Raw genomic sequence first — 23,283 nt, 5'->3', positions numbered from 1 at the left:
GGCATGCGCAGTGTCTGGAAGAGAGGGTGGAGCTTTGTGCCAGACGAGTGCAGCGTGAAGCTAGGGCTGGCGTTTCTGTTCAATCTACTTAAGTAGAAAGATAAAGAACTTCACCTAGGAGTTAACATTAACAGTTTTACTTTTTTTTTTTTTTTTTTTTTTTTTTGAGAATGGACATTACCTGGGTTATGAACTCACGACGTAGCCAAGGATGCTCTTGCATTCCTGATCCTCCTGCCTCAATCTCCAAGTTCGGAGGTTACAGACCCACACTACCACGATGCTTTAGGCTGTGCTAGAGGTCCAAAACCTCTTACTATGTCATGCTTAATATTCCTTCAACAGAGCTACAAACCCGTGAAGTTTGGTTTTGTTTGTTTGCCTGTTGTTTTTAAGTAAGCATTTAAAACCATAGACTTCTCTTTAAATTTTGGTTAAGATGTATCCCACACAATTTGAGTTGCAGTTTTACTTTTGTCTTGCGGTTTGACTTTTATTTTGCGCATCCCAACCTCCACAGGCATGTTGTCAATATAAGGCTATTTAGGGTAGAGCGCTTGCCTAGCAAGCGCAATGCCCTGGGTTCGGTCCTCAGCTCCGAAAAAAAAAAAAAAAAAAAAAAAAAGACTATTCAGAGAGTTTCTGCTACTGGTGTAATTAGTCTTAGTAAAATTTGGATGGATGACTTCCATTTTTAAATCTTGTCAGGGCCTAGCAATTTATTTACACCTTTAATCCCAGGACTTGGGAGGAAGAGGCAGGCAGGTTTCTGTGAATTCCATGTTAGTCTGGTCTTCATAGTTAGTCCTAGGCCTACCAGGGGCTACATAATGAGACCTTGTCTCCAAACTAAAGCACAAGCCTTATCAAAAGTGTACATTAGGGGTTGGGGATTTAGCTCCGTGGTAGAGAGCTTGCCTAGCAAGCGCAAGGCCCTGGGTTCGGTTCCCAGCTCCGAAAAAAAAAAAGAAGAAGAAAAAAAAAAGAGTGTACATTGATTTCCTGAATCTCCGTCACCAGATGTTCTGTGTGTCCTAAACAACATGTATTCTGCTATGTTTGTTAAGGATCTAATTTAGTTCTAGATTAAGTTCATTTGTTTGTACATCATATCAGTTTAATTTGCACTCTTAAGTGGTGGGGTGATGGGAGTGCTCCTTAAACATTTAGAGACTGTCATAAAACCTTCTTGGGTGTGTAACTTGGAATACACAGGAAAATAATAAAGGACTTGACTATGTATAGTGTTGGAGTTACCTTCGGAGATGCTGGCTAGGTACCCCAGTCAGATTTTCTATCACAGTACCTGGTAGTCCTGGCTTTTAGGACTACTCAGGGCTGGAGAGATGGCTCAGAGGTTAAGAGCACTGGCTGCTCTTGCAGAGGATCCTGGGTTCAGTTCCCAGCGTCCATATACTAGTGGTTTACAATTCCAGCTCCTGCATGGCAGTTCACAATTGTTTATGACTCTAGTTACAGAGGATCTAACACCCTCTTCTGGCCTCTGTGGGCATAAGACACACACGTGGTGTGGGCTTCCACACCCACAGGTGCATTGTACTTAAATAGTCTCTGCATTCTACTTCCCAGAATCCTCAGCTCGCCCTCCTTCGTCCATGCTTCTGCATGCTCCAGGGCCTTGACACCTACGAGGTGGCCTACCCTCTGTGCCTTTAGTTCTGCTGTCTCCCTGAAGTCTACACATCTCACGCAGAGAAACACAAACGTGTTGCCAGATGGCACAGCAGAACACACACACACACACACACACACACACACACACACACACCCATGGCCTGTAAATATTCAGTGGGCAGAGAGAGAAAGGGAAGTTGATTGAAGATTCTACTGAAACACAGGGCATGCTCTGGGAACTAGTGCTTCAGCAGCAATCGAGACATGGCATACAAGCCTTGTAAGTTGGGAGTGAGGAGAGCTCAGAGAGTGTGCTCTCCCTCTCTGTGTTTCTTAGAGGGAAACACTTTTGAAAGTCACAAAAGTGATGATGTTTGCTAAACATTTCCCCTCCAACCCCCCCCCCCACAGGGCCAAGTGGTAGTGGTGCACACCTTTATCCCAGCACTAGGGAGGCAGAGGCAGGCAGATCTCTGAGTTCAAAGCCAGCCTGGTCTACAGAGCAAGTTGCAAGACATCTAGGGATACACAGAGAAACCAAGTCTGAAAAAAAACAAATAAACAAACAACAAAGGGGAGAGAGAGAGAGAGAGAGAGAGAGAGAGAGAGAGAGAGAGAGAGATCACAGGATAGTTCAATCCAGTTGGATCCATTTCTGTGAATTTTATTGCGCACTTTAGTGGGAGTTTCCTCAACACATTTGAAAGAAGTTCTAGATGTCTCAGGAAACAGTTTGGGTGAATTGTTTCTTTAATTTTATTCTCATTTTGTGTGTATGGGTGCTTTGCCTGCATGTATGTGCACCACGTGTGTGTCTTATGCCCACAGAGGCCAGAAGAGGGTGTTAGATCCCCTGGAACTAGAGTCATAAACAATTGTGAACTGCCTGCCATGCAGGAGCTGGAATTGTAAACCACTAATATGGACTCTGGGAACTGAACCCAGGATCCTCTGCAAGAGCAGCCAGTGCTCTTAACCTCTGAGCCATCTCTCCAGCCCTGGGTAAGTTGTTTCTAATCCTTGTTTGACTGGGATAACCAACCATCCCTGATTAGAAACCAGTGGCAGAGCCTAGGCTGCACTGGGTTCTGCTGTTCAAAGCGGCTGTTTTTTCCCTAGTACTCTGGGCCGAGCCTTTCTGCAATGTGCACAAAGAAATTGTTGCTGTAATTGCCAGGGGGCCGATGTCTCCGGGCAAACGAAGCACATTCATGCCCCCTTTCTCTGCCTAGTGAGCAGAAATAAAGGGTGCACTGGGACCATTCCTGCCAATCCTTGGGGCTGCCATGGGAACCCATGGTGGGATTCCCGGCAGTTCAGGGGCCAGCCTTGCCAAAATCAAGGACTTAAAGGTTTATGTGGCCGGACGAAGGAGATTTTCGTTGTCTCGGAATAATGGGAGACAAAGAAAGATGGCTTAAAAGGATGTAGACCTTTGAGTCATTTTCTGTTCCAGGCCCAAGGCTGGTCAGGATCCACTTCCAGGGCTGGACTCTATGCTCAGTAATGCTTCTTTTTCAAAGACATCCACCCAGCTAGGTATGCGGTGAGTGGGACCGAGGGCTCTTCCTTTCCTTCTTGTGTTGGGCAAGCTCCAAGCCTTGGTTATGCAATCAAGGAGGACATTTCTAGGATCCACTCCCTTAATCTCCTCATTGAAATTCAGGACGCTGTGTGCCGGCCCCTGGCTGAAGTGCGGTTTGGCTGAGCTTTTGCTCCACTTATGAATACTTCTTGCTGGAAGTCCATCACCCAGAGGCCTGCTCTCCCAACGGCTGGACCACAGCAGAGGTAAGCATTAAGACGTTAAACTACTAAGTAGGAGGGTCTTTTGCAATTGCATGTTTCCATTTTGTGCTGAATAGTTGGAGCCCCCCTCCCTCTATGTGGGACTCATAAAGTTGCTGGTGGAAGTTGAAACGTACTATATCTGAAGATGAGTGCTGAATCTAGCTGAGTTTGAGCCTTTTTATTTATATCGAGAGTTAGGGGGTTATTCCTTTTTAAGTTCCCAGCCCTAGAGGATGAGCATATTTCTTTAAGAAAGTGTTGGCTTAAGCCAGACATGATAGTGTTTGCCCACACCAAAGTTTAAGGCCCGCCTGGGCCACACAGTGATACTTTGTCTCAAAAGAAAAACTTCATAGGTCCCCTGTTGAAGGAACCAGAGAAAGAACTGGAAGAGCTTGAAGGGGCTCGAGACCCCAAAAGTACAACAATGCCAAGCAACCAGAGCTTCCAGGGACCAAGCCACTACCTAAAGACTATACATGGACTGACCCTGGACTCTGACCCCATAGGTAGCAATGAATATCCTAGTAAGAGCACCAGTGGAAGGGGAAGCCCTGGGTCCTGCTAAGACTGAACCCCCAGTGAACTAGTCTATGGGGGGAGGGCGGCAATGGGGGGAGGGTTGGGAGGGGAACACCCATAAGGAAGGGGAGGGGGGAGGGGGATGTTTGCCCGGAAACCGGGAAAGGGAATAACACTCGAAATGTATATAAGAAATACTCAAGTTAATAAAAAAAAAAAAAAGAAAAAGAAAAACTTCGAAGCAATTTCTTGGTAACAACTTACTGCAATGGGAGAGTTTTCAGTTTGTCAAAGTCCGTGATGATTTCCTTGCATAGGAGGGAGTGGTGGTCTGAGTCTGTTCATGAGTCTCAGCTTGGATGTGTGTCACTCTCGGTACCATGCCTGTTTCCAGTGCCATGACACGGGAGGGGCAGTTCAGGGAGGAGCTGGGCTATGACCGGATGCCCACACTGGAGAGGGGTCGACAGGATGCAGGACGGCAGGACACAGGCAGTTACACCCCTGACACAAAGCCCAAGGACCTGCAGCTGACGAAGAGGTTGCCTCCGTGCTTCAGCTACAAGACATGGGTATTCTCTGTGTTGATGGGGGTGAGTAACTCAATACTGGTTCAGAGGACAGAAAACGCCATGTTCCCTCAGTGCTGATCATGGTATGTGGAAGAGTATAAACCTGATAGACTGAGAATCACTCTGTCCCTTTCTTGTTTTCTTTCTTGTTCTTTTTCTTTCTTTCTTCCCCCCTCCCCCAGTTTTTGAAAACAGGGTTTCTCTGTGTGGCCCTGGCTGTCTGGAACTTCCTCTGTAGACCAGGCTGGCCTCAAACTCAGAGGTCCACCTGCCTCTACCTTCCGAGTGCTGGGATTAAAGGTGTGCACCACCACCCAGTAGTATTTCTTTTGTTTGTGTTTTATTAGTTACTTTGCTCAATTTCCGCCGGGGGGGGGGCTATGCCCCTAAACTGTACACATCCCGAGACCATGGGTTACCTGTGACCACGTGCCCCCCGTACTCTTGTACATGAGTGGTCTGTGAAGGCTGGAGGCCAACCTCATGCTTCAGGGTAGCTCTATGGAGTGATTGACAAGAGTTGTGGCCAAGGCTGGGGTCAGGACCATGGAGCAGGAAGGGCTACAGAAGTCATAGGACTATGAGGACTGTGGGGGACCACAGAAAGGGCTAAGTTGGGCAGCTAGAGAGCAGTTCCATGCTACCCCTGTGTGAAGCAGTAGCATATGGGATGCCGGGACACTTGTACACAGTCTTGCGGGTAATCCATCAGGATGCTTAAAGCATCATTTGGCCCTGAGCATGCACAGTACCAGAGGACCCGGACGTATGCATTTCTCTATGGAAGGAGTTGGGTTTGCACAGCCCTAGTCTGAGAACATTCAGACAGGAACCTCTCCCTTTCCACATCTCTAGACCTTTGGCAGGTTCCATTTTGGATCAGTTTCTGCAGAGGCAGTAGGCGGACACTTGTTTTACAGGCTCTGATCCTGGATCCCGAATCCCCCGATAATACTTTCCTTTCCCCACCCCACAAGTTTGTTAGCTTCTACTCTGGCACCACGGGTGGCAAAGGGGAGATGCATTCCTCGGGTTGGGCAGGTCCTGCCAAAAGGAGCTGCCGTCACACAGGACCCAGCCATAGGCAAAATAAATAACCTGGAGACTGTTGGTTGATATGGGAAACATGAGCTTGCACCAAAGGCTGGGTGTTGCCCGGTCAAGTGTCTCATCAGACAGAGCCCGTTATAACCCAAGACTATGTTGCTCTTTTGCAGAGCTGCCTTCTCGTGACCTCTGGGTTTTCGCTCTATCTGGGGAACGTGTTCCCCTCCGAGATGGATTATTTGCGCTGTGCAGCAGGCTCTGTAAGCAAACCCCTCAGCCACATCGGCACCATAATCCTCCCACTGTGGGTCCGAGGCCCTGCAATCTGGGGGTTATAGGTTTCTTTAAACTACTCTCCTGACTTGTGCCAATAGTTTTGAAACTTACTAGGTCTGACTCCTGTTCAGGAGACTTGCCCCTGGCAAGTTGAGGTGTTTCGGTGCTTTAGCTCTCCTGAATGTGATCAAGAGACTTTTAGGGTTGAGGGAGCTCCTTGTATCTGGTAGATTAACAAAGATGGCTTGCCTGTGTGACTCGGACTATTATAGAAGCTTAAACATTGTAACCCACGATTTTCTTAGTTTTATGCTGAGCTGAGATAAAAACTCAGTCTTCAGCGGGGTAGGCAAGAGCTCTAACCCCGGGCCACACTTGGTAAGCAATGCATGGTTTCAGGGTTAGCATCACGTCCAGGGCACAAGACCCAGGTGAACTCTTGGCTCACATGGGTTCTGGTCTCTTTACAGTGCATCCCCTCAGCAATCGTGAGCTTCGCTGTTGGGAGGAGAAATGTCAGTGCGGTAAGTTAAGCCTTCAGAACAGCCTCTGCAGACTTGGAGACACCCGCAGCATGGAGGTGTGGAAAGCAGATGTTGTCTTTACTTAAAGGAAATGCCTCCTGCTTTGTTTTTCCAGATTCCCAACTTTCAGATATTGTTCGTTTCCACGTTCGCTGTTACCACTACGTGCTTAATCTGGTTTGGATGCAAATTGATCCTGAATCCTTCAGCCATAAATGTGAGTCACTGGAAGGGGATGTGGGTCACAATGGGTTTTCTGTTTTTACCTGAGTCCTGTCTTCCCTCTGAGGTCAGATGCTGCTCTCAGTGAGCAGGGGTAAGCCCTAGTTTTCCTATATTTCTGAATCCTCTCTACTGAACTCTGAGTTTATTCCATTGGACAAATCTATTTGTAGATGACATTTTAGTGTCTGTTTCCCAGCAGTGACAGCCTGGGATGCAGCTCGGACTGTGTGCTGCACAGAGCACATGCTTCTAGCCTATTCAGTGCTCTGGAGTTTAGCCTATTCCCATATATGTCAAAACACGCACATACACACAGGCACATGCACACACATACATACATCACAACAGAATAGCAGCATACTACTGTATTTCATCAAATCAATGAAGCACATGGAGACGCATACACATACACACACACACACACACACACACACACACTCACACATACAACACAAACTAGTAACATACTACTGTATTTCATCAAATCAACGATGCTGTTGGTTTTAAGACATTCTGTCATCTTATGTGCCACTAAGAAAAGTAAGAAAAAATTACTTAAATTGTGATACTCAATGAAAAAAAATGGCATCAGGAATAAGGATGTTGTATCTCATCTTGTGAGAACAAAAAGTCAAGGAATATCCAGGCTGCTGTGTGCAGAAGAGAGGCTGCTAACTGGACACTGGGATTATCGAGTGCATGTAGGAAGATGCTGGATATGAACCATAAATATAAAACTAATTGCACCACAAAAGTTGAAGATACACTTTACACACAGATGCTTTACAGAACTAAATATGTAGAGCTGGGTACGTTAGCACATGGCTGTTATACCAGCATTTAGGAGATGAGGACTTACAGGCCAACCTTGGCTATATAGCTAAGTTTGAGAACATTCTGGACTATATGAGACCATGTCCCAACAAACACAAACAAACAAATAAACCAAACAAAACATGTAAAGTCCCTGGAAATATGTCTAAGAAGAGATGAAAAACTATGACATATATCTTTTAGGAATTATTTTATGTGTTGGGTGTTTTACCTGAATGTATGTCTGTGCACTATGTGTATGCCTGGTGCCCATGGAGACCAAGAGAGGGTAAATAACATATATATTAAAAGACATTCAGAACAAATAGAGGGTGAGACCATGAGGCAATGCAGGCCACAGTGAGAGACTCCTCTCCAGCTCCTTTCTGCAGTCTGCCTAGGACTTGGTTCAGGGGAACACAAAGAAGAGAAGGACTCCTCAAGGACAGGTGGGGACATGTCCTTCCACAGCCAAAACTACTAGAAAGCAATCCAAATAGAAGAGTAGGCTGGGCATGGAGTTACAGGAACTGTCATAGATCCAGTCAGCCCAGAGTCACATCATAATGAAGGCTTCAGGATGTGCCCTGGTTACAGCAAGTGTCAAGATAGCCCTCAGAGATGAGCTCTGAGCTGTGAGGGTGCAGCTAGGAGAGACTGCTCTGTTCCACAAGCACAGGAGCACCCTGAGGGCAGAAGTGATGTAAAAGGGACAGAACATGCCAGAATCTAAGAGAAATTGGTGCCCGAGGAAGAAGAAACCACAGGTAAGATAGTTCAGCATATGCCTGGGGAAACTCTGTGGTGACAGCTGCAGGCCCACTGGAGAACCATTCGGAACTTGTATGTATCTTTTCTTAGAGTGAAGACATTGTATCACCCCCACTGCAAACCTTGGAGAAACACTGGCACACCTGGGACTAAGATGCTTGCACAAGGGGTTGGAGGGATGACACAGCAGTTAAGAGCACTGGCTGCCGGATTGGGGATTTAGCTCAGTGGTAAAGCACTTGCCTAGCAAGCGCAAGGCCCTGGGTTCGGTCCCCAGCTCCGATAAAAAGAAAGAAAAAAAAAAGAGCACTGGCTGCTCTTCCAAGGTCCTAGGTTCAACTCCCAGCACCCACATGCAAAGGTCACAATTATTTATAACTGTAGGTCCATGGAGCCTGATGCCCTCTTCTGGTGCACAGACATTCATGCAGACAAAAATACCCATAGACATAAAGTGGATAAATAAATTTTATTTTAAAGTGTCCATGAGAGGTAAGAGCCATGGCATGAGACTTCAAACTTAAACAAATGACCCCTGCCCCCAAACCACAGATGACTGAACTCTGAAAGATAGGTAGAACAAAATGTCAGCTTTTGTCCATGTAGCAATGGACTGACCCCAACATCACCTGGTGCTTACATCTGTAGAACCTCGGTCCCACCCGGGCCACGTATCAGACTCCCTAAAAAACCAGGCCCTCCATGGCTCCTACCATACTGAGACCTGATGGTTATTGAGCCAATCATAAAAGCTGCCTGAGGCAGGTAGGGAAACCTCAGGAACACAGTGTTTGGCTCAATCCTGCTCAGAAACTATGCCTCATTCAAGGACATACAAAGCCCTTATGAAACAGCAGTGAAACAGCTATGACATGGTTGGACAGTCAGGAACATGGCTCCCTCTGTGTGGGTTATATCTCACTGTTCCTTAGGCCCTTCCTCAAATCCTCTGGTCTCTGCGAAGTGCTGGGAAACCTTTTGGGTCTATACATTGTTATTGCCTGACGGAAGACTCATCTGTTCTTGCTCTCCACCTCTCCTTATGGGTTGGTGTTATGGCTAATCTTGGCTGCAAACCTGACTATATCTGGAATCTTAGCAAGCTGGGACAAGTGTGAGGGATTTTTCTTTTCTTTTAAATTTTTTAAAAATTATTTACCTTGGTGTTGTGTTCTGCCCCTGACAGTCTGTATGAGGATGATCAGATCCTCGGAACTGGAGTTACAGACACTTGTGAACTGTCATGTAGGTGTTGGGATTTTTAACCCATGTCCTTTGGAAGAGCAGCCAGTGCTCTTAATTGCTGAGCCATCTCTCCAGTCCCAATGAGAGGGTTTTGCTGGATTGGATCATTTGAGATTAGAAGACCTATTGTAACTCAGGGCCATGCCTTCTGGTGTCAGACCACATAAAAGACAAGAAAGAAGGAAGCCTTTGCTTTTTTGCCTGCTTTCTTTCACTTGTGCTGGCAAGTTCATCTGTCCTGTTACTAAGATATTCCTTTGCTCATATTAGAACCTACTCTGTGGGGATTCCAACATAGACTAAAGGCCAGCAGCTCTCTAGGATTCTAGCACTAGATTGGATTGGGAATACTGAGACATCCAGTCTCATAGACTGAACAGCTACTAGATCCTTGGCCTGTCTGCTAGACTACACTGACCACAGCTATGTCACTCTAGTAAAGCATAGATAAGTCTCACATACACACACACACACACACACACACACACACCTGCATGCATGCACACACACAAACACACACATACAAACACATGCACACACACACGCACAACACATATACAAACACACACACATACAAACACACACATGCACACACACATGAACACACATGCACACACATACAAACACACACACATTCATTTACTCAGTCTGTTCCTCCTCTATGACAGTGGTTCTCAACCTTTCCTAATGCATCAACCTTTGAATATATTCCTTATGTTGTGGTGACTCCCAAACCATAAAATTATTTTTGTTGCTTCTTCCTAACTGTAATTTTGCTAATGTTATGAATCACAGTGTAAATATCTGTTTTCTGAAGATTGTAGGTGACCCCTGTGAAAGAATTGTTTGAGGCCCAAAGGGGTCAAGAATCACAGGTTGAGAACGGCTGCTCTAGAGAACCCTGACTAACACAGTTGGTGTGTTCTCTCACTATCTTTGAAGCTCCAAACCACAGTGGGAGCTTGAATCTCACCAGCAGGGAAAGGACTCTATCCTTCACCGCCAAGGCACACACTCTCCAAGTCAGCTGACATGGGGCATTGAATACCAGGAGTGAGGTCTCTGCCACAGGCTATGCCAGTGTTCTGCTAGTTCAGAGCATCTCTCTACTAGACATCCTCACTACCAGCCTGAGGGGCTGTGTCCCTTGACCTCACTGCCTTAGATGTATTGACTGGCAGTTCCCAGTCAGAGGAAGGCAGGCACAACTTCCTGTTTTCATCCATATCTCCTCATCCAGATAGTTTTGGAAACTCTTCTCCTGCCTGTGACCTTGCTAAGGCTTGGCTTCCCTGTCAGTTACCTGTCCTCGCGCTCAACTCAGGTTGAACATATCACCTTCTTCACAGCAGGACTAGTCTGCATGGCTCTTCCAAGAGACACGAGAAGAACCATCCATTTACCTGACACAGAACAAGCATTTACAGACCTAAGTTTGGCGAACCAACGAATTTATTGGTATTACTTACAGCAGGGGCCGGGGGTGTGGCCTCATATAGTCCTGAGATGAGGGCAGCTCAGAGGGAATGTTGATAGGGCAGACCTCATGAGGGTCTCCTGTGTGTCTGCTCACTCACAGCTCACGGGGAACAGCTACACTTTAGCTCACTTTTGGTTGGTGAAGTGGCTTGTTCTCGGTTACCCTACATCTACCAAGTGCCCTCTTTGAGGCCGGGCCTCCCCTTGGATTATCCCCATTCTGATAAAGTGACAGCCTTGGCCTCCACTACTCCAGCTTGGTTAGAAGTGCCAAGAAAGAATGACTCAATCTACATCTTGTTTACACAATTTAAAAAAAAAAACCCTCTCATTTCCTCCCAAGATGTACAGATTGTTCAGTGATTTATCTGAGCTGGTAAATGGCACCTGAACTCTCCGAGAAACACCAGGCACATGAGCTTTTCAGACACAGTAGATGGGACCCTTCACTGGGACTATAAAAGAAGGAGCACCCCAAGACCAAAGCACGGCAGGCACATGGCCCGGTCAGTCAGTCACCCGAGACACAAGAAAACCACCGCTGGAAAGCTCTGCTCACGCTCCTGGGCTCAGCTCGATTGAGCGCTGGCTTTTCTGCTAATCACACCAGCCCACTTCAAACCCATCCTTGAAGTGGCCTGCCACCTGGCCCGCATTTCATATCCTTTTGCCTGAGCATCTCTGCAGTTGCTAAGACTTCTTACCCAGTCCCTTACAGACTTGACACATTGTGTCCACTCTGCCTCTGACTTCAGGAATCTCAGTTCCTCCCACTTAGCAAGCGCCCAGTCTGGTAATGCACTTGGTTACAGTGTTTGTCTCAACTCTGGTGTAGTCTCCGCTAGATTTTGATGAAAATTCTCATTTTTATTGCTATTTGGTTCTCCTTGCTCCTGAAGATCTGTCCCTTACTTTGTGCTGCTCAGTCTATACTGGGTGTATGTGGGGAAGCTGTGTGTGTCTACCAGTCCTCTCTACCATGGTTCCTGGGGGTGACCGGACCTTGGAGCAGGGCTAAAATCGTTGTCTTTGGCTCTGTGCTTCTGGGTCTGGCAAGGCTGGATATACAAGGCCTGCTGGTTGTTATTGTTGTTACTGTTGCTTTGTTTCTGGTGGGACAAGGTCTCACTATGTAGCCCTGATGTCCTGGTTGACCTGGAACTTGATATGTAGACCGGGTTGGCCTTGAACTCACAGAGCTCTGCCTGCCTCTGCCTTCCAAGTACTAGAATTAGGTGCACATCACCATACCTTACTGGATAAGAGTTCTTATGTGATTTTGATTACTCAGCTTCTGAGAAAAGTGTGTTACATTCTTTAATCTGTCGTTGTTGGTTTATGTATTTCTTCACGCAAGCCAGTCATTATTTTGTTTATTTTGAGGTCCCGTTAGTCAAATATTACTGTATAGTCTTTCCCTTACAAATTTCTTTTTAAAACCACACCCACAGTACTCACCTATAATCCCCACAACTTGAGAGACTGAGACAGAAGGACTGTGAGTTCAAGACTACAGGTCTAACCTCAGCCACTCAGTGAGCCTGCTTCAAAAAAGGACTGTGGGCATAGTTCAATGGTAGAGTACTTGTTTAACATGCAGGAGACCTCAAGTCCATTTCCTAGGACTGCATAGTGAATACCAGTTGCATTTTTATTCATTTATTAATTTTGCAGGGCCCAGGAGCAAATTCCAGGCCTTGTGCATGCCAGCTTGTGTTTTGCAAGTGTCAACAGTTATGTAACTGTTCAAAGTACTTCTGTCATCCCCAAGCCTTGTGTTTGCAGTGTCTGGGAACTGCACATGGAGCTGAACATGCTATGTTCGTGCTATATTCATGTTTTGTGTGTGCTTAGATTGGGGAGGGAGACACAGCTCAAAGGATTCATATAAGATGCAGTTTTGCTCCAAAGGGACTAAAAATTAGTTTTTCATGAGCAAAATAGAAGCGACTAAGGCCCAGGAACACAAACTCCGTTTGCCTTGTGTGTTACCTGACAATGTGTTCCGCTGCAGAAGAGGCTTTACAAGCCTTTCTAGATCCAGAATAAAAGAATCTACCAGATAAACCGGTGCGGGCGTCATCAGGAAGGCAAGCCAGTGGTGGGCAGGTGAGCATCACTTTCTACTCCACAGATGCTGACATATTTAGCTTTATGATATTGGAAACTAGAGGCCCTTTAAGTTACACATTGCAAACGATTTCCCTAGGAGTCACAGAGACGTGAGGCCAGATGTCAGTGCTGGTAGTGAGCCACTGTCCTGGGACTAACCGATGATTTGGACTCTCGATCTGCCTCATTCCAGTTCTGCAGTCATGAAGTTCCAGTTACTCAGTCAGGGTGTGCGATTTCCTGCCCAGATGAGACTTCTAGAGGGAACCCCAGCTTCTAGAGGCCCGTGGCACATTCTCAAATAAACCATTCAGTAAGAGTAGTTTTAAAAACAGTACCTGGGGCTGGTAATATGGCTTTGCAGATATGGGTGCTTGCTGCCAAGACTGATGACCTGAGTTCAATCCCCAGGACCCACAGGGGGAAGAACATAATTTCTACAAGTTTTGCCCTCTGACCTCCATGTGCATGCTATGACTGACACCCCATCCTGATGAATATATATCTGGTTTTTTTAAGACAAGTTTTCTCTGTATAGCTTTGGCTATGTCCTAGAACTCACTCTGTAGACCAGGCTAGCCTTGAACTCATCATAGAGATCCATCTACCTCTACTTTCCAAGTGCTGGGATTAAAGGTGTGGGTGCAGCTACCTGGCTCCAATGAATGAATTTTAATTCATAAATTTAAGTATCAAAAAGTTTAGCAATGGAGGGGGGCGTGGGAGGAGAGAGGTGTCAACCAAATCAAAAAGTAGACCAGACAGAAGAGAAACAGTGTTGCCCATGGTTTACAAGGTTTGCCCTGGGACAAGAAGAGCAGAACCGGGTTAGCCAGCTAAAGGAAGATGGCAGCTTTCTGGGGGAAAGGACCAGCATGGCTGAGGGATGTTCCCTTTGCAGATTAATTTCAATCTCATCCTGCTCTTGCTGTTGGAGCTCCTCATGGCTGCCACGGTGATCATCTCGGCCCGGTCCAGTGAGGAGCCCTGCAAGAAGAAGAAGGTGGGTCTCCCACAGCTACCCCCTCACGCCCCTGAGGTAGGTCTGGATGCTGGAGGCCATGTGTGGGAGGGGACTGGGTCTGGCTGTGGGAGGCCATTCGTGGGAGGGGGCAGGTAGGGGTTGAGGGACTGTTAGTCAAGCCTACAGAGGAGATGGTACAGCTACACAGCCTCCAGTGCCCTTCCCATCCTGCACTGCTTTCAGGAGAGTCACTGGAAGACCAGTTCTGCTAACACTGTTGGTAAGCTCCAGTGGCACTGACTGGACATGTCCACATGCAGGGAAAATGTCTGCACTTGAATTGTTCCTCCAGACTGAAGGGCTGTAACATTGAGGCTTTTAGAAGTATAACTCCTGCCCATAGCAACCAGCACCCAGACCCCGCATTCCATGGCTCCATGAGGATTTCCTTTTCTCCAGGGTTCCATCTCGGATGGCACTAACATTCTGGATGAAGTGACTTTTCCTGCTCGGGTCCTAAAGTCCTATTCTGTAAGAAAAGCCTCCCTCTTCTTTCTCTCGTTTCATTTTGACACAGTCTGGCTACATAGCTTAGGTTTGCACTGAACCATCGACCTTCCTGACTCAGCCTCCCAGGCACTGTCATCAGAGCATGTGCACCTGATGTATTGGGGTGGGGATGCTAATGACTACGGGAACTCCAGGTTCATTCCAGTCAGGTTCTGCCAATGAGCCTCACTGTGGGTCAAGTGGGGCCCCCACCACCATCCACCTCCTTGGCCTTGTCTAGTGATTTCTCCATTGTCAACCTGAACAGACCAAAGGAGGGTCTGAGCCCATGGCCTGCCTTGGGGAAGGCTGTATCTATACACTGCATTCTGGGACTTCGAGGGTGTCTCTTCTCTTCCCACCAGTGTGGTGGCCTACCAAGGTACCCGTGTTATTTTTTTCTCTCCAGGTGGTAGAAGTAATTGCTGGTGTCTCGGCTGTCCTCGGTGGGGTGATCGCTCTAAATGTAGAGGAAGCTGTCTCAGGTCCCCATCTCTCGGTGACGTTCTTTTGGATTTTAGTGGCTGTAAGTAATTCCTGTATGTTCTTGTCCATGTATAGCTAGCTAGACATGGCTGCATCCACAGTTCTGGGCTTCCCTCTTTAGACCCTATATGTCTGCTTCTTGCTGTTGTTGTTGTTGTTTTCACAATGTTGGTAACATTCAGATAAGAAGGCACACAGGAGGGCTGGAGAGATGGCTCAGCGGTTAAGAGCACCGACTGTTCTTCCAGAGGTCGTGAGTTCAATTCCCAGCAACCACATGGTGGCTCACAACCATCTGTAATGAGATCCAATGCTGTCTTCTGGTGTGTCTGAAGATAGCTACCGTGGACTCATATAACTAAAATAATTTTTTTTAAATAAAGAAAGCACACAGGAGAGACGCCTCCCTTAAAGAATCTTGGAACCAAGGATTAAATGTATTTGAATGAAATTTTATTTTAACTACTAGTATTATACTACTTAACTATTTTCCTAAGAAATCCAACTGTCTTAGGGTTTACTGCTGTGAGCAGACACCGTGACCAAGGCAACTCTCATAAGGACAACACTTATTGGGGCTGGCTTACAGGTTCAGAGATTCAGTCCAGTATCATCAAGGCAGGAACATGGCAGCATCCAGACAGGCATCGTGCTGGAGAAGGAGCTGAGAGTTCTGCATCTTGATTCAAAGGCAGCCAGGAGGAGGCTCTCACACACTGGGTGGAGCTTGAGCATAGGAGACCTCAAACTTCCTCCAACAAGACCACACCTCCTCATAGCGCCACTTCCTGTGGGCCCAGCAGATCCAAAGCACCATACCAATTATATTTTAAAAACCCGTGTGAAGCTCAGGGTCCATGTCTCAGGAAAGTCCATGAAGGTGCCAGAGGTGAAGAGCTGGACGAGGAGGCACAAGGAAACCCCAGTTTGGGTTTTAGGTCATGAAGCGGAGAGATCTCTCTTCCTATTGCTTTTGGAACAAATGAATGGTGCTGCAGACTGCACTGCACTCCATTGCCCGAGTGCAGCACAAGGTCAAGTGACCAGGCTGAAAGCAGAGAGTACAGAACATGACAGATGTCACCAAGGTCATCCCAGGGGGCGTGGGATGTCACTGTCATTCGTGTAGCCTTTCTACAGGAGACTCGACTGGTGAGACAAACAGTTGAGCAACAAGCAGCTACCAAACCTGTGAGAGGCCGTCGGGAGCCTAGGACACTTGCGCAGCCTGAGGCAGCCCTGGTCTCCTACTAGACAGAATGGTGACATCATCAGGGCAGGAACACAGATTGAGGATTTGGCCTTTTAAACACCAATCTGTAAGTTTTTCTGTTCTCTTCCCAGTGTTTTCCAAGTGCCATCGCCAGCCATGTGACAGCGGAATGTCCCAGCAAATGTCTGGTAGGTGAGGCCCAGTCCTTCCATTATGCCACGGGTCACACTTTGGGTGTAGCTCAACAGAGCTTAGGAGAGGCCATGGGGGACCAGTAGGAATGACCAGGGCAGGATCCACTGCCCAGGAAAGGATCCACAACTGTCCTGAGGCCCCAGTGGCCCAGCTATTTCTGAAAACAAGGAACAAACACGTTAGGTTTGGAAGCCAGTAATCCCTGTTGCTAAGCAAGGGATGGAGGAGACCAGTGCTTCAGTCCCATCTACTTTCCTGTGAGTCTGGTTAGCTGTGAGCAGCTGTTGGCCTTAGATCTGCAAATGAGTCTGTGCTGGGTTGTCCGGTCCTGGCACAGGGGCAGGTTAGAACAGATCTTTGAAGAGTGGGAGAACTGAGTAGCACACAGGAGCTGATTTTTTTTTTTTTTTGGTTCTTTTTTTCGGAGCTGGGGACCGAACCCAGGGCCTTGCACTTCCTAGGTAAGCGCTCTACCACTGAGCTAAATCCCCAGCCCCCTGATTTTTTTTTTTTTTTTGGTTCTTTTTTTCGGAGCTGGGGACCGAACCCGGGGCCTTGCGCTTCCTAGGTAAGCGCTCTACCACTGAGCTAAATCCCCAGCCCCCTGATTTTTTTTTTTAAATCACATTAGAGGCTTACATGTGACATTCCAAAACTCCGTCATACCTGGCACTGAGTGAGCGAGCAGTTTATCAAGACTCACATAGTGGTCCGGTCTGCCTCACAAACACTCGGACAGGTAAATGCTGGCCACACCTACTACCCAACTGTCTGCTTCCCTGTCAGGTGGAGGTCCTGATCACCATCAGCAGCCTTACGTCCCCACTGCTGTTCACCGCCTCTGGATACCTGTCCTTCAGCGTGATGAGAATCGTGGAGATTTTTAAAGATTACCCACCAGACATCAAAGTAGGTGTCCGCACTATTGTGTAACTCTTTGGAAACGGAGCCACTTACTGACAGGGGCCCGAGGAGGTGGCTGTGGGGGACCTGCTGTATCCCAGTACAAGTGGGCACCCACCTGAACAAAGGGGCTTTGCCCAGGTCACTGCGGGTGGGGTGGGTTGTGTGTGGAATGAAGTGGGATCTGATTTGATTTTTTTCCAAGTTGATTCTGTCCCCGTCAGCTGCTCCGGATTCTGCTGGTTGCTTTGGTTTTCCCTGCTTTTTTTTTTCCTGTCTTAGCTCAGCCCTGTAATGGGCTCTCATTTCCTTCACCGTGACTGGGGCTTCCCTCTGTCTTTTGACTACCCCTGGGGCATCTCAAGCTCAGTCGGTAGTCACATTACCAGACAGCCCGCTGGCATCTGAGGCTTGGAAGCGTTCTGACTTTGTGCCCTTCACGTAGGATATTGCTACCTCTGGGCTCCCAGCACATTTAAGGACTTCCTCAGGCTCACACACACAGCTGGATTGACATCCTGGAGGTTTGGTACTTGTGTCCAGGATGAGCATTTTCCCTCCACAGTGTATTATGAGGAACCTCTTGTGTGCACTGGAAGGCTGTGCAGCTCCAGGGCGATGCCCCTGCAGCTGTCCTAGTGCTCACCCCACATGCTTAGGACTGATGGAAACACGAGTGTCACACTCACCTGGAATGAGTGTGAAACTTGGATAACCCTCCACCCTTTCACAATCAGATGGCCCTAAAGTAAAAATAGTCCTCCACATCTCAAAGTCCCATTGTCGGGTCTAAGGTGATCAGCATGTCACGTGATGTTGATTAATGTTCAGCCCATATTGACCTGCAGGACTGTTTCAGAGCAGGACATCTTGCACCTTGGTCTGTTCAGTTTGGGGAAACCCTATGTGTGACCCTACCTTTTGTCTGTTTAGGTCCTGAGGAGCATGAAGGGGCCTGGAGAGGTGTAAACCATCGTGGTGTCAGACTCTGGCTCTTTTCATGCTTCCTGTTGCCCACCCCTCCCCTGTGACCAGCTAACGGCTGGTCTTTTCCTGGGGAGGGAAGAAAAGGGGAGGGCTGGGCATACTGCCAGACAGACAGCTTTGGTGTTGGTCAAACACTATTGAGGACTCTCAAGGCCTCTAGTATTTTTAGAGTATTGTTGACGTTCTTCCTTCTGTGCTGAACGTGACCCAGATGCATCCAGAGGACACCCTCCAGGTGAACATTCCTGTGAAGACTTCAGTCTTCCCAGGTGGGCACTGAAGACAGCCTTGGTTCACCTTGTATGACCTTGACCCAGACAGGAGCAGGATACAGAGCTCAGAATCTGCCTCCATGGGCTCCCCCAGCTTTGGGTCACTTCTGAGTCTGTCCATTGAAAAGGGCTGGTTGGACAGAACTTTATGTTTACAGACATGTGCTTGTGCTGTTTCCAATTCAAGCTGAACATTCTCAGGTTTTGTTTTTGTTCTTTTCCCTCTTGACGTCTTTTACTTGATGTTTTTCTTCTTTTTATTCCTAGTCCAAACATGAGGTATATGGTAACATTTAATATCATTTAATATCATTTCTACTTAATTTTGCTTTATAATAGACACATGAATGACCCCCAATTACAAGAAACCAACATTATTGCTACCAAGAAACCACCTCCTCTGCTAGTCTGTGTGTGTGTGTGTGTGTGTGTGTGTATGTAATATCAATCTCAGAAAGAGTGACTCATATGATGTATGAAAAAATCCCTTTTTGTGTATGATTTTGCTATTGATTTAGTAAGTGGTTAAGTCCAGTGGATTCTGAATATAGTCCACATTAGGGGCTGTTTCACTTTACATTATAAAAATACGTTAATGATATTTTAGAATACAGCACATCTAAGTGGCTCAAAAGACAAAGCTGAGCACAAGGTAAACTCTGAGGAGCAGGGGTGCCAGCCTCCTTCCTCGCCAGCTGCCACGTTGCTACAATCTTCTCTCTTCCCTACAAAGCAGATTGGACATTCTAATCTGTTCTGCGTTGGGGGTCACTTTTAACCCAATAATTTATCCTGGTGTTTTGTTAGCACCCAGAGGGATCAGAGCTCTTCTGTGCCCCTTCATCACGCTGTTCAAACCTTACCCCATGGACTGACAAGGTCCTAGTGTCAGGAGCTGGTTATGTCCAGACATATGCTGTTATGACCAGCTCCCGGTGACCGTGGACAGAATCTGACCTTTCTCGAGATGCTGCTGCTGTTGTGGAAGCCCCATTTATAAACGAATCCACATTTCCCTCAATCCCTCAACACACTTTCCCCGGGCTGCTCCCGCTTGCAAGTCCTCTCCTTATACCTCATTGGCTGTCCCGGCTTGTCAGCATGTACTGGGGCTTCCCTGTGCTGATGACAGAGGCTGTGCACCTGACTCCCTTCCAGACAGGGTAAGGCGTCTAGGTACAGACGCTCCTCTCTGGGGGACACACATAGCTTTTGCTCTTATGCATGAATTTCATAGCTACATTCCTGGCTCCTTAGCCATGGTGTTGATACCGTGTGTGTGCGTGCGCGCGCGCGTGTGTGTGTGTGTGTGTGTGTGTGTGTGTGTGTGTGTGTGTGTGTATTTTTTTTAATTTTTGAGACAGGCTCTGACTATATCTCCTGCCTTCAGATCCCTTTCCCGAGACTGGGTTGGCTTGTCTAGCCTCAGCGGAAGAGGATGTGCCTAGTCTTGCTGCAGCTTCATAAGCCTGGGCTGGTTGATGTCTATGGGAGGCCTTCCCTTTTCTGGGGAGAAGGGGAGGAGGGATGGTGGGGGAACTGGGAGAGAGGAGGGAGGGGAAGCTGTGGTCAGGATGTAAAGTGAATAAATAACTCAGTCAATGAAAAATACTTTTGAGACAGGGTCTTGACGTATAGTCCAGGCTAGCCTTGAACCAGACATCCTCCTGCCTGGCCCTCCTAAGTGCTGGGATCATAGGCTCACGCTGTCGTGCCAGTCAGCACTATGTCCTGTGTGTTAACATTTAGTTGCTCTGTGTTTCTGTGGGCTGTTGCTGAAAGGCATCCGTCTAGTTGCTTTGTGGATATTCCTGAAACACTCCTTAATATGCGAATTGCGTTTTATTGCCTCTGGCCCCTGGGCTGTCAGGACACAGACTTTCGCCCTGTCTTCTTGCTCCCCTTTCTCGTCTCTTCCTCACCAGGTGGTCAGGTCACTTCGCTGGTAGGTCTGGGCCCACCCAGGACTTTCCTCCAGCCAAGGGCCCTCTGTCCAGAGCCAACTGAAGCAATTTCAGGACTGTATTTCCTGCAGATATAGAATTGAAACTTTTGGTCTCTCCCGACCTTTGCTCACCCTCAGCGTGCGTCACCGGAGTCCCACATGCTCTTTGTCTTCCCTACGGCAGTCGGACTGGTGTGGGGGGATACAACCTGGGTCCCCTGTACGCTTACTCATTAAATGGAAGGCAGCAGAATTGGTTTAACTGGAATGTTCTGACTCAGATTACTGAAGCAAAAAGTCTGTTTGGATTTCGAGGGCCCAGTGGTCATCAAGGGAGTATTCTGGCTCTGTTGAAACCTTAGGCAAAGGGAGGCGTCTGCCTGTTGGCCTGCTCATGTCTTGGTCTTCCCTCGTAGTCCTATGATGTGCTGCTGCTGCTCCTGCTGCTGCTGCTGCTGCTTCAGGGGGGACTCAACACTGGCACCGCCATCCAGTGTGTGAGCTTCAAAGTCAGCGCCCGGCTGCAGGCGGCCTCCTGGGACTCCCAGTCCTGTCCCCAGGAGCGGCCAGCAGGCGAGGTGAGTAGCCTGCCTTGCCAGGATGCGCCATCCTGGGTCCTCAGAGGGACCTTGTGAGGTAACAGGTCTTTCCATTAATGTCCTTCAATGTTTGTTGTGATGTTTTGGAGTTTGTTTTATTTGCAGTATTAAAAATAAAGTTTGAACTAGGTTTTTTTTTTTTAAGATTAAATGAGTACAAATTTATTCTTGAAAAATACCACAGCTAGAGGGCTTTAAGCTCCGCTCTCACAGACACAGAAAGAGCCTTCCACAGACTCCCACAGAAGATGCCATACTCTGTAGGGGAGGGCTGCTCCTGCCTGGCCTGTGGGGCTTCCTGTAGCTAGACATTCCTATTCTGTGACCAGTGGGCTAGAAGAGTCCACGGTCACCTGGATGGGACTCTCCCTGCCCACCGCCACCCCATCCTACATTCTGATACCCCCACACTGAGGTGGGGCCTCCTACCTTCTCCCTGAAGTACCTATGCCTGTAGTGTCTTCCTGGACAAACTTGCCCACTGCCATCAAGGAAGTGACCTTGTTCTGTGCCCAAGGAGATGTCCAGGCAGGCTCCCATCTCTGTCCTGGGTCTGCGTCCTGACCAGCAGGCCACAGAGCCAGATGAGTAAGTTGTCCAGGCCAGATTCCAGACTCCAGAACTGACTATCTTAGGAGCTCAGAGTAAGTGTGCAAGCTAGCAGTCACCTGTCTCATGTCTGGAGGTGTGTGTCTGCCTCCATCGTCTACTTCCTCCTGTCAGTCACACTCCCACCTTAAAGCCCATTCCACATGTACACACACTGTAAGAAGGGGGATGGGGGTTTCTGAGATGCTTTGTCCCCTCTTAAGTGTCTCCTCCCACCCCCATTCTTTCTCATGTAAAGAAGCTTACATACAAGAACACAAGAGATGCCACACAGACTCTGCCTTCCTTCCAGGTCCGGCCCTGTTAAGGTGATATAATCCTTGTCTTTTATCACAGGTGGTCCGAAGCCCCCTCAAGGAGTTTGACAAAGAAAAAGCCTGGAGAGCTGTGGTGGTACAAATGGCCCAGTGACTGCAGGATAAAGAAACTGAGTCTGGGTGTCTGCCTGGCTCCCGGCGTGTTCCACTGTATGGACTCTAACCATTGCGCAACTACCGCTTTCTAACATACTCTTTCCCTCCCGTGAGGGCAGCCCAGGCTGCAAGGAGCTTTGGGTTTCCTGTAGTAGCTTAACTTTGAAATGGGCAGGTGTTGAGTATCGGGCCTTGATAGTTGTGTCAGTTGTGTGCATCTGAGGTGACCCTGATGGCCTGGACAATGTTCTTTTCAGCCCTCTTCACTTCCTGGTTTGATCCTCATTCACAAGGATCTGGTGTTTTGGCCTTAGGACACTTCCATGCCTTTGCATGCCTGCCACAGGGTGGGGATAGTTTGGCTGTGAGAATCACAGATTGTTTGTATGCCCCCTCCCCGAACCCCAGAGGCTGGCTGACAAGAGAACTAAGGAATCTATAGTAAGTTGGGTCCTTTGTGAAAATGGGGCTCATTTTAGGAATTGCCTCTGTGCTTGGGAGGGGAACCTCTGTGCTTGGAAAGACAGTGTGCCTTTACTGAGCTGGGATAACAATGGGCAGATAGGGGAAAGAACAGAGCTGCCAGGGTCAGGGAGAGAGCGAAAATCCCCCTAGGCTTCTCACGTGCAGATGCTCACGACTCTGCTAGGGTTCATGGAAAGCAGAGTCATTTCCAAACGGAGGGGTGGGTGCAAGTAAGGCACCTGACAGGGAGATGTATGAGCCAAGAGCTCCATCTCCAGTGTTGGGGATTCCGGTCCTGTCTTCATCTCTGCGACTCCAGAGAGCTGGACCTGCCCCACATAAGTTCCATGAGAGGTCATTCTCGCCTGCCTATGTGCAGAGCCCACTGGGCCTCTGGCCTTCTGCAGCTCTACCACATGCTACCGGGTAGGTAGGGAGCCGTGGTCACACTGGGCTGGCAAGCCATCTTCTGGGAGACTTGAACTTTCAGGACCAGAATGAGGCGGCGGCAGGAGGATTGCTGCCAGCTTGCACTTTCTAATTTTAGAGTTTTTTTTTTAAAAAGATCATATAAACGGGGTCTAAAAAATGGTCTCTTGTATCCTTGTGTTTGATAATAGTTTAATATGCTTGAGCAATAAATGCTAACACGCAAATGTGGTCATAGCCTG

The 23,283-nt window shown here is 47.8% G+C and overlaps 1 protein-coding gene and 1 long non-coding RNA gene across 7 annotated transcripts; one reads left to right on the top strand and one right to left on the bottom strand.

Moving 5' to 3' along the window:
* The first annotated feature begins 144 nt into the window (after positions 1 to 144).
* Positions 145 to 23,273, top strand: Mlc1 (modulator of VRAC current 1). Of its 6 annotated transcripts, none has more exons than XM_006242201.5 (14): positions 145 to 395; positions 3,092 to 3,174; positions 3,302 to 3,426; positions 4,343 to 4,541; positions 5,738 to 5,827; positions 6,314 to 6,367; positions 6,483 to 6,584; positions 13,914 to 14,015; positions 14,436 to 14,507; positions 14,935 to 15,051; positions 16,356 to 16,412; positions 17,206 to 17,328; positions 20,943 to 21,104; positions 22,071 to 23,268. In XM_006242201.5, exons 3-14 carry the CDS (start codon positions 3,359 to 3,361, stop codon positions 22,143 to 22,145), a joined length of 1,221 nt encoding a protein of 406 aa, XP_006242263.1. In that variant the 5' UTR covers positions 145 to 395; positions 3,092 to 3,174; positions 3,302 to 3,358; the 3' UTR covers positions 22,146 to 23,268. The 6 variants fall into 6 exon arrangements, with proteins under 6 accessions (XP_006242263.1, XP_063119706.1, XP_063119703.1 ...); XM_063263636.1 differs by lacking the exon at positions 145 to 395 and adding an exon at positions 2,510 to 2,637; XM_063263633.1 differs by lacking the exon at positions 145 to 395 and having other exon boundaries at positions 2,857 to 3,174; positions 13,914 to 14,051.
* LOC134479953 (uncharacterized) lies at positions 15,443 to 17,223 on the bottom strand. Its single transcript, XR_010053908.1, has 2 exons — positions 17,086 to 17,223; positions 15,443 to 16,576 (listed from the first exon to the last, which is right to left on the bottom strand). It is a non-coding gene; the product is annotated as an uncharacterized LOC134479953 (long non-coding RNA).
* Positions 23,274 to 23,283: the final 10 nt, after the last annotated feature.

Source organism: Rattus norvegicus, chromosome 7 (genome assembly GCF_036323735.1).
Source record: "Rattus norvegicus strain BN/NHsdMcwi chromosome 7, GRCr8, whole genome shotgun sequence".
NCBI lineage: Eukaryota > Metazoa > Chordata > Mammalia > Rodentia > Muridae > Rattus > Rattus norvegicus.
Note: the sequence above shows the minus strand (reverse complement) of the source record. Positions and strands in the feature narration are given on the sequence as shown.

What these genes read in the sequence shown, in the direction of transcription:
- Mlc1 (XM_063263633.1), top strand. Translation starts at nt 3,359, where the DNA reads ATGAATACTTCTTGCTGGAAGTCCATCACCCAGAGGCCTGCTCTCCCA. An exon ending in GGAGGAGAAATGTCAGTGCG is followed by an intron (nt 6,368 to 6,482) that starts GTAAGTTAAGCC and finishes TTGTTTTTCCAG; the next exon opens with ATTCCCAACTTTCAGATATT. An exon ending in TACCCCCTCACGCCCCTGAG is followed by an intron (nt 14,052 to 14,435) that starts GTAGGTCTGGAT and finishes CCTTTTCTCCAG; the next exon opens with GGTTCCATCTCGGATGGCAC.